Source organism: Lipotes vexillifer, unplaced genomic scaffold (assembly GCF_000442215.2).
Source record: "Lipotes vexillifer unplaced genomic scaffold, Lipotes_vexillifer_v1.1 scaffold496, whole genome shotgun sequence".
NCBI lineage: Eukaryota > Metazoa > Chordata > Mammalia > Artiodactyla > Lipotidae > Lipotes > Lipotes vexillifer.
Genome location: NW_006786690.1, coordinates 7,648,057 through 7,658,353, shown reverse-complemented (window position 1 = coordinate 7,658,353; position 10,297 = coordinate 7,648,057). Strand labels below are relative to the sequence as shown.

At 58.4% G+C, this 10,297-nt stretch overlaps 1 protein-coding gene across 1 annotated transcript in view; it reads right to left on the bottom strand.

Moving 5' to 3' along the window:
* Positions 1 to 8,853: 8,853 nt before the first annotated feature.
* The window catches only part of UBR4 (ubiquitin protein ligase E3 component n-recognin 4), a 128,791-nt gene continuing 127,347 nt past the window's right edge, over positions 8,854 to 10,297 (bottom strand). The window contains exon 107 of the mRNA XM_007459317.1: positions 8,854 to 9,250. Coding sequence (XP_007459379.1) covers positions 9,186 to 9,250 — 65 coding nt within the window. The 3' untranslated portion in view covers positions 8,854 to 9,185. The remainder of the gene's footprint in view (positions 9,251 to 10,297) is intronic.

The window sequence follows — 10,297 nt, the reverse complement described above, 5'->3', positions numbered from 1 at the left end:
GGTGGGGGATGGTTGGGGGCGGGGTGGCATGGTCCATTTAGAGTTTGGCTGGAAAATAATAAGGTGTGGAAACCACTGACCCAGGGGAGCCTAGGAGCCCTTAGCACGGCCATCCCTGGCTTCCTTCCCTCCCTCTCCTATTAAGCTCATTCAGGACCCGGACTGCGTAGCCCCACTGGGCTCAGGGCACTGGGCGTACTCAGGCACAACGAACACCTGGTCCCTGCGACCTGTGAACAGGTAGGAGTAAGCCCAGGTCCAGCAGATGGGGCTGGGGACAGAAATGAGTTGAGAGCTGCCTCAGTTTCCCTAAGGTGCTCATCCTTGAAAGGGCAAACTAACTGCAAGGCTGCTGGTGGCAATGTCCTCCAGTTTCCCTAGTTCAATGCCAGGGGCACAGGCAGAACAGGATTGCACTCCTGCCTCTGGGGATCTTGTGGTGCCAGGGAGCTGATACTTATAGAGATGATTCCACCCAAGCCAGAGAGGGCTGTGATCAAGAAATGAGCAGTCAGGGGGCCAGCTGTGAACACACAACCAGGCGGATAAATACAGCAACTTCAGAGCGTGACAGGTGCTACAAAGACAATAAAATGGGCAGCAGGATAGAGAGAGATAGGGACAATATTGGACAGATGCTGGGAAAGGCCCCTTTGAGGAGGTGACATGTGACTCAAGTACCCCGAAAGAGTCTATGAGAATTTGAGGAAAGAGCGTTCTTCATGAGCAAAGGCCCTAGGGTTGGAAAGGGCTTGGCTTGTTGGAGGGACGGAGGCCAGTGTGGGTGCAGCTGTTTCCTCACAGGCTACACAGCCCCACTGCCTTTTGGGGGCACCTGCCCCAGCCCCCAGTCCCACCCTGGCACGTAGGAACATGCACACAGAGAATTCTCTGCTTCCTCCATCTCCTGAAACTCAGCCATCCTTAACTCTTCGGTGGATGCAGAGTCACAGACGAGGAGAATTCCTGCCTCATGGAGACCAGGCCCCAGGCCATCAGAAGAGAATCACAGCCTGCCCCAGGGCAGGCTGGGAAAATCCCAAGAGACAAGAATTGAGTATCTTGGCTGTGTGGCTGCCTCCCTGTCCCCCCGGCCTGCCTGGGCTCAGGTGCCCAGACACGTGCCAGCCTCTACCTGGTGGGGGCCCCACCCTGGCAGACGGAGCTTGCCCGAGATGATGTCACCGCCTTCTGGCCAGGGGACCGGCTCTACAGAGAGTGATGGGGCAGCTGTCCTGGCGGTGGGGCAGGGAGGGCAGGGCTCCCCTGACTCCAAAGGAAGGCAGGGTGGGAGGTGTGGATGCTCGTTGTCACAGCTCCCAGCCCTCCCGTCTGTGAACCCAAGGGGCCATTTCCAGGCCCAAGTTTATGTTTGCCAAAACGCCGGGAGCCTGGAAACGTTCAGGTTCTGCCAGCGAGTCTTTCCTGAGGACCAGCCAGAGCAGGGGCTGAGCTGGGGGAGGGGAAGGAGGGGGAGGGGAAGGAGGGCCACTCTGACATGTTTTACGAAGGCAGGGTTGGCAGGCACTCTAGATAGAGATGTCACAGTGGAGACAGGATGGAAGGTGGCCTCACACCCACCTCGGGAAGGGGTGGCCAGGCGTGTCCAGGGGCACCCATGTCACAGCGCACCTGGCCACCGGCTTTGGGCCACACTGCCCTCCCGAGGGCCGAGCCTGAGTCCCTCTCACACCTGTGATCCCCCAGAGGCTTGCTGCTTCATGAAAGAATTATTTCCATCATGATCGTCCTTTGGAGAACTCAAAAAATGATGTGTTTACCATAACAATTTGGAGCAAGAAAACAAGATTTTATCCTTTTTAGAAAAACAGAATCACTTTAGAGTCAAAAGTAGAGTTAGTCAAAGCCGCCCCCCAGTCTACATTTTACTGCTTGTTGGGACTCAGCCCAGGTGGCCCCTCCAGGAAGCCTCCCCGAACCCAGCCCCCACCCCACGGTTCAGCCACTCTGCCCGCCAGCTCAAGTCCCCTCTGTCACGGCCTCCATCCTCCTGTCCACTCCTCGGCTCGGGACTGACAGCCTTTCATGGCAGGCCAGTAATCGTCCCCGTCCCCAGGCCTGGCACAGAGGAGGTGCTCAGAGGGCACCAGGCAAAGGAGGGAACGGAGGCTTCGAGTGGCCAGCAGTCAGTCAAACGGCATCACAAATAGTCAGGCACTTGGAAGGGAGGGGTTGGCAAAGTCCCCAGCCCAGGCTGCTCTTGATGGGAGGTTGTAACGAGACCCTCATCAAGCCCTTGCCCTGACTTCTGGTTGTGGGACAGAAGCAGGTGGAAGGAGCAGTTACATGACACTTCAGCCAAACAGACAAATCCTGCTGTGGAACGTTCTAAAAGACCACCTACCTGGGCTCTGCAAAACGCCACTGTCGTGGGGGAAAGGTGGGGGTGGAGATCTTCTGGAATACAAAGACAACTAAAGAAAAAGGCATCCGTCAGCCTCTGGAAACCACTCACCGAGTCCTGCCCTGTGAGGTCCCTCTATCACCCCCAACCCGGGCCTCAGTATTCCCATCTGTGAAATGGGAAATGAGCAGCCGAGTGGGTGGAGAAATGGAAGGCTAAGCCTCTGGGGGGCTTCCAGGAGCACCAGGAGAAGACCTGGTCTCGTCCAACCCCCTCAAGCTAGAGACAGACCAGCAGGGCCTGGGACATGCCCTGGGTCACGCGGACCCATGTCCTGTCCACTGCGGCCAGGCCACCTTCCTCCCAGTCCTGCACCTCCCCCGCCACCCAGCACCCCAGCTGCGCCCTACACCTGCAGCCCCTCCCGGGTCCACCGCCCACTCACCTGGCACCAGGCCTTTCCCAGGGCAGTGCCTACACTGGCTGTGAGACATGCCCAGACCCTCAGGGGCTGGCCTCCCTCCACATACCCGCCCCCACAGCTGTCCCGGCCCCTCTGGAGATTCTGCTCCCTCCACTTAGGAACCCCTGTCTCAACCGCCACTTCCTCCAAGAAGTCCTCCCCCGACGCCAGCACACCACCCCCATCCAGAGGTGGTTTCTCCCTCCCTGAGGGTCCCGGCTGTCCTGTGCCTCAGTCCACCGGGCCTCAACCCTCTCCCTTCATCCCTGAGGTGTCCCTCTGGCCTCCCCTGGAGGCCCGGCCCTGAGCTTGGGCACAGAGAGGGCTCCGTGGATGTGTCTGTGAACGCTGCCCTGTGCCAGGCTCCCAGCGGCTCCTGATAGCAGCCGTGTGGTCGTGACAGCACTGTGCCGGGGGCCTAGTGGTCGTAACGTTGCTCAACTCTGCTGTTGGGATGAGTAGCTCCGAGCGATTAAGCAATCTGCCCAAGGGGGTGGTGACTGGCGGGGCTGGGACGAGACCCCAGGTCAATGGACACCAAAGCTTCCCTGTAACGCAAACTCCCCCATTTCCCAGGCCCAGCACCTGGGGGAAAACAGCTGTCCTCGTTTTTGGCCTCTGATTTATCTGAACCCATCTGTAAGTCCTGGGCGCCCTGCCTCAATCCCCACAAAGGCTGTGCAGGCCCTTGCTTTCCCAGCCTCCCTGCAGCCTGCCCAGACTTTGAAACCAGAGCCAGGGATGCAAAGAAACAGGACCAATGTGGGAACTAGTTGGGGGCCGGCAGGGGTGGGAGCGGCCGTGGGGCACAGGCAGGCCTGGTGTCTGGAGGAAGGTGGACTGTGTGGACCAGATGAAGTGAGGGAGGGGTGCTGGACACTGTCGCTGCCCACCGCACAGCACTCTCGCCCCTGCCTCTGGCTCGAGGGGGCCCGGGATCATTCATGTCCCTGCCCTATCCAGCCCCAGGGAGGGACACTTTTGTCTGAGCCAAGCTGGGCTGTCTCGTCTCCTGACAGGGACTGGCACAGAGATGGGTGAGGGACCCATCTTCGGCCCATGAGACGTGAGGGGGAACCCCTGGGGACTTCCGGGAGGGGTTTCCCGAGGCTCTGATGCAGGGATAGGCAGGCCCCATCTTTCTCTGGTGTGGTCAGGCCAGGCGGGAAGCGATACAGGGACCCCTGGGGGCAGTAGCCCCGTGGGACCTGGAGGGTAGCCGCCTGGGAGCAGAGCCGACAGACAAGGCCCAAGATGTGCTCACTCGGAGACCCCGGATCAGCTACTCCTGGGTCCCCCTCTGGATTTGCTGTTGGGTGAGACGGTAGGTCCCCTTAACCACTCAGGCCGGTTTGCATCGGACCTCTGTCACTCACAGCCACGAGCCTCTCAGCCCCTCCACGTCCCACGGCGACACCAGCACCCTAGTCACCGGTCACAGCGTTTGTTTCACCTCCAGCACTGTCTTCAGCAGGTGGTACCGAGGGCAAGCAGGGGGTCAGCCTGTGGGGTTTTGCTGTAAATCTACACGTGGCAGTGTGACTACAGGCACAGGATGGCATGGGGAACTTTAGGGATTTCGAACGGCTGACGGGGGGCGGCGGTGGCCCCCAGTCTGCGTCTCTCTTCACTGTAACCCACTGTGGACCCCTCTTCCGAAGCAGGACTCAGTAAACGTTTTCTGCAAAGAGCCAGAGAGTCACATTTCAGGCTCTATGAGCCACATACGGTCTCTGTTGCATATTCTGTGTTTTTCTTCCAACCCTTTAAAAATGTACAAACTATCCTGGCTCTCAGGTGGTACGAAAGCAGCCAGATGTGTCTCACCCCGGACACCCTCCCTGAACCAACTTGCTGCTTTCAGCCAAGTCAGCCTCTGGGGCACTAAGGAGCTTTTCCTGTTTGGCCCCCACAGTCCCGGCCACTCAAGTCCAGATGTTTCCAAGAGAGCGTCCAGCTGGGATAAGCACAGAGACGAGGTGGCAAAGAGATGACGGCTGTGGACTATGGCCTCAGGTGGACTTGGACTCAGATCCCTGCTCGGCCACTTCTGACGGGGCGGCTTCGGTTTCATCACCTGGAACATGGGGAGGATACTAGTGCCAACCTCATAGGGCGGCTGTGAGGCTCAAAACACCCCGTGAGCACTTCCCGCGGAGCGAGGCACATGTCGGCTGGTTAGGACCATGTGGGGAAATATCTGGGGCCTCCTCTGAATGGCACGTCCACCAGCTTCTCAGTGAAGCTGCATGCCCCGCGGTGCTGAGACCCAGGAGCCTGTGCAAGTCCCTGTCCCTCCCCGGCCTTGGCTTCCCCCCAGAGTGGCTCATTGGACAGATCTCCGTCCACCCTCCACCTCCCCAACAGTTAATGAGATGGAAACCCCCATGCATGTGGGTGCATCCTGTCCTCTCCCAAGCCAGGCCGGGGGCAGCACAGCGCAGCACGGAGGGGAGCAAGGCGGGGGCCAGGACCGACCTGCCCATCAGGTTCACGCTGCCTCAGCATCTCCCCTTTCTCTGGGAGAAAGCCCCTCCAGAGCTGTGGGAGGGGACCCCGGGAAGGTGGGTGCTCCCTCCTGTGGTCTGCTGCCTCCCCCAGGTTCCCTTCAGACTCTGAGAAGCCCATGAGCCACTCTCCCTGCAGCCCTGCCCCACCGGCTGGGGAACAACCAGAGTCAAGGGCGGGGGGCAGGGTGGGGGCTCTCAGCAGGACTCCATGAAAGGCCCCTCGGAAGCCTCGTTCCCACATCAGCGAGACGCTTCTCAGGACCCACAAGTGTTTGGCACCTACGCTGAGCTGGGCGCTTTGCAAACATGGTCACGTTTATCCTGTGAGGCAGCACTGCTCACGGCCTTTACAGCGGACCTACTGAGGCCTGCAGGGTCTGCCAGGCATAGAGAAGGCAGAATCAGAACCCAGGACTGTCTGACTCCAAAGCCCCTGGACTTCCCACCCGCTGCCCCGGCCTTAGAGTTGGAAGTGACTTTTGACATCAGCATCCCCTGACCCCCACCACCTCCATGTGGCACGTCTGTGGTTAAGACCCGGCCTCTGCCTGGGTAACTCCAGTGATAGAAGACTCACTACCTTCAAACAGCTCTTGTCACTGTAGGAACCCTGCTGTGGATGGAACCCCACCCAGGCCTGTGAAAGCCCTTCTTGGGCTGCCTCGTTCATAACCCCAACAATTTATGTTTCCAGAGCCTCCTCTGAGCCGTGGGCTGCATAAGCGCTCCCTTGGCTAACCCCCGATGAGGTGTGCTCATCTCACACGTGGAGAAACTGAGGCCCGGAGAGGTAACTGAGGCTGCACAGCCAGCTCTGAACCCAAATCTGACCCCAAGCCCTTTCCCCGGAGCCCTGGGTCCCAGGCCCCACCCCACCCCACCCCTGAGCTGAGCAGCCTGGTGGGCAGAGGAGGGCAGGTGTGCAGGGGAGGCCATCATCAGGTGTGGCCAGTCTGGCACCATCTGAACTCCCCCAGTGGGGCTGCCTGTTGAGAAAGACAAGGGCCCAAGAAGCAATTAGCCCAGAAAATGGTTCGGGACAGGAAGGGACTAACTGCTTTTCTGCCCGATGTCCGTTGGTGCTGTCAGGGGACGCAGGCTGGGGGAGGCCGAGTTCTTGCCCTGGACCAGCTTCCACTCCTGCCCAAGCTCTGCCGAGGGCACTGCTCTGGGACCTGTCACAGACCTGTATGGCCACCGTGTCGGCAACCTGCCTGCAACTGCGGCAGGCACGGGGAAGCACATGGGGTACATACCAGGGAAAGCTGTGACCATGAAAACAAGAGACTTGATGCAACTGGGCTGAGGCCAAAATTCTGAGGACTTTGCAAAAAACCAAAATATGAAGGGCAGAGAAAAAGAAGTGAACACCTTGTCATGAGCCTTGGAGACCTCAGCCTTGCAGGCCCAAGGAACCAAGCCGTGGTGAAGCTTCCGAAGGCCCTCGCTCAAAGCGTGAGGCCCCAAGACATTGCCACGAGCGCGGCTCAGCCTCCATCAGTGCCCGCCACCTGGCAGGCAGGGATAGTCCCACCTGTTTACCCCGCACCCTCCCCTACTCTCCCCGCTGCCTTTGCTGTCCCAGATGAAGCTGTTCCAATCTATTCCCTGCTAGGATGTTACGTAACAGCAACTCCACATGGTAACGTGGACCTGGGATGTCTCCTGGGAGACGACCAGAAAGCGGGAGATGATGGACCTACGAGAGGGAATGAACTTGCTGTGCTCAGTGTGAGAAGCAGTGTGCCTGAGACCAAGGTCCGTCATCCACCTTCAAAGCTGGACATATTTGGACCTCACCTGAGACGTGGAGCTTCGTTAAGGAAAAAGCCAAGATTCTGCAGACTGCAAATGAATTCATCAGTAGTAAGAGCGGCCATTTCCTTACTACGTGGCAACCAAGTAAACTCGCGTAAACCTGGCAACCACCCGACCCCGTAGATATCGACATTCCCATTTTACAGATGAGGAGACTGTGGAGACACCCAGGGTGGTGGAGCTGGGATCTGAACAAAGGAGTGGGCGCCTGATGCCCTTAGACGCCGCTGCCCCCTCCCTCGAGCCCGTCCGTCCCTCAGAAAGCCCCGTCGCCCACCCACACCACCGTGCATTCCCATGCACTCGGCACACACGTGTTCTCGTCTGCCAGGGCCTGCCTGCCTCTAGCTGGGGTTTTTTGGGGTTTTTTAAAAGATTTTTTTGATGTGGGCTTCCCTGGTGGCGCAGTGGTTGAGAGTCCACCTGCCGATGCAGGGGACACGGTTTCATGCCCCGGTCCGGGAGGATCCCACATGCCGCGGAGCGGCTGGGTCCGTGAGCCATGGCCACTGAGCCTGCATGTCCGGAGCCTGTGCTCCGCAACGGGAGAGGCCACAACAGTGAGAGGCCCGCGTACGGCAAAAAAAAAAGTGGACCATTTTTAAAGTCTTTATTGAATTTGTTACAATATTGCTTCTGTTTTATGTTTTGTTTTTTGGCCACGAGGCATGTGGGATCTTAGCTCCCCGACCAGGGATCGAACCTGCACCCCCTGCACTGGAAGGCGAAGCCTTAACCACTGGACTGCCAGGGAAGTCCCTCCAGCTGGGCTCTTGCAACAAATTGTCCTTGTCTCTCTGGCTAAAGCCCAAGCACGACACTCACTCCTGCTTGCGGTTGCCCTGTCAGGGGCTCCGGGGAAGAGACACTAAGTCCTGGCTCTGGGAGTCTTCTAAAGGGACCTAGAGGCCCCTTCTGTCCCAAATGGTCTGGCCTGAGGAGTGAGCCACATAAACTGGACATCAAGATAGGGGACTTTCACTCGGGAAATCACAGGGAAGTGAAGGAGACGCGGCCCCTATCGAGCTCTTCTTCCCCGCGAGGCCGTGTCTGGATGAGCCTTTGCCCTACAATCTGCGGAGAGGCTCGTGGGAGTCCTGCTGCCTCGCTAAGAGGGCTGCTGCCCATGAACGTGGGGAAGCAGGTCTCAAGGCCCCCAGAGGCAGCTGCCACAGTGGTTCAGGACACGACTTTGGAGGCGCAAACCTCAGCTCTGGCAGCTACAGGCTGGGTGGCCTTGAGCAACTGATGCTGGTTCAGAGAAGGCGCTCAGTAAAGGGCAGCCACTCAAAGTCTGCCCCAGGCCCTCTCCCAACATGGCAACACTGAAGAGAAGTCGCCAAAGGATTTCCCATTTGAAGTTAACAGGTGACCGTCAAATGCCTCTGCTGTAGAAAGACCAGTGCCGACTGCGCTGAGCCAGCCTTTGGCAGAGGACTAGAAAATCACATGTCTTTGGGCTCCAGCTCTTAAGGCCAAAACTTAAGAGAAGCCAAGGCGTTTGTTTCAGGAAAGATCATAGCCGTCAAATGCGGTGCCCCAACTTGCTGGCCGAGAACAGACAGGCTCCATTTGGCGCCAAGAGACAGCGAATGTGATACACGCAGGCCTCCCTGCTGACGCCAGAAAGGGCTGTGCAGTCAAGGAGGAGTATTTGGCCAGTGTCACTAAGGAGGGGTTCAAGCACAGGCAACACCTTCCTTTTCAATGTGTATTAAGTCATTTGTTTATTTCTCAAGATGTGCACACTCAAGTATTCAGTTGGCCAGGACAACTCGTGGCTCCTAGGTATGTACAGGTCCTTCGACGGCTTGGGTTACAGACAACTTCATAGCTAGTGCACCACACACACGAGATAAAACAGGAAGCCTAAAATCCCCAAGCCACTCCAAGAAAAGTGAGGGAGGGAGGAGGGAGGAGCAATGATGGAGCAACGATGCAGCAACCCGTGGCGGAAATCACACACAGGAGGGGAGAACACAGAGGCAGGCTAGCTTCCATCTCTGTCGCCCGCAGTTTCATGTGGTGCTCAGGGGACTGAGTCCAACAGGTCCTTCAGGAAGCTCTCCGGATCAGTGATTTCTGATAAGAGACCTGGAGAACAGGCAGAGACTGCTTAGCAGCGGCCCTCGCAGCCCCCAGCCCGAGTCACGGAGGCTGCGTCCACGCGGGGAACACACTGTGCTCCCACAAGCTCGGACACAGCTGCTCACGGGAGACCGGCGATGACTGCAGAGACAGTCACCGAGCAAACACTCTCGTCCTGGGAGGGGAGCTGGGCTCCGACACCTGGCGCTGCGGCAGGATTAAAGGCGTTTTAAGTGGCAGCGGCCAGCTCACGATCTCCCCACGATCTCCCCAGGGCGGAGGTGCTAAACCCGGGTCCATGGACCCTGCAGGGGCCTGTAAGTCCACTGAAACTCAGTGTGCAATGGAGCGGGGGGGGGGGGGGGGCCGCAGGGGCAGGAGGTTAGGCAAAGAAGCCACCTTTAAGCTCTGGGCCCTATGGCCATTACCTCGGACAGGAAGTGAACTGGGTAAACCTGCTGGGGGGGGGGGGGGGGGGGGGCCCTCTGGAGAGTGTCTACAGCCTTCAGCAGATTCTCAGAGGGACCTGGGGCCAAACAAAGGCTAACCCCACTGCCCTCGAGGGCTGGGAGGAACAGGGTAGGGTAAAAGAACCCAACCCCTAGTTCAGGACCTGGAGCAAGCTGCCAGAGCTCAGGAGCTCCGTTTCCTCCACTGCCAAATGGGGACAGTAACAAGTCCTTGTCACATCACCCTGAGGATTAGATGAGGCCAGTTATGTGAAGGTGCCCAGGGCACAGAAGGTGCTCGCTCAATCCGCATCAGGTCCCCTGCGGCCCGTCCCTCCCTCACAAGCAGGGCTCTCATTTGACCAATGCGGGGTCGTTAACCCCGAGGCGGGGCAACACTCAAACTGAAGTCTGGGCTAATGCAGGAAGAGTGGCCCCCATCAGCTCTTGCTGGTTTGGAAAGTGTTTTTGTTCTTGCATTTGAGTAGGGTGTGTCGGATGTTCTGAAATTTCCTACCAGTTTGAACAAAGCAATAAAGCCACGCCGTAAACGCCTGGGCTCGAGTGGAAGGCGGCAGAGGCCTCCCTCCTGGCCTGCCCCCGC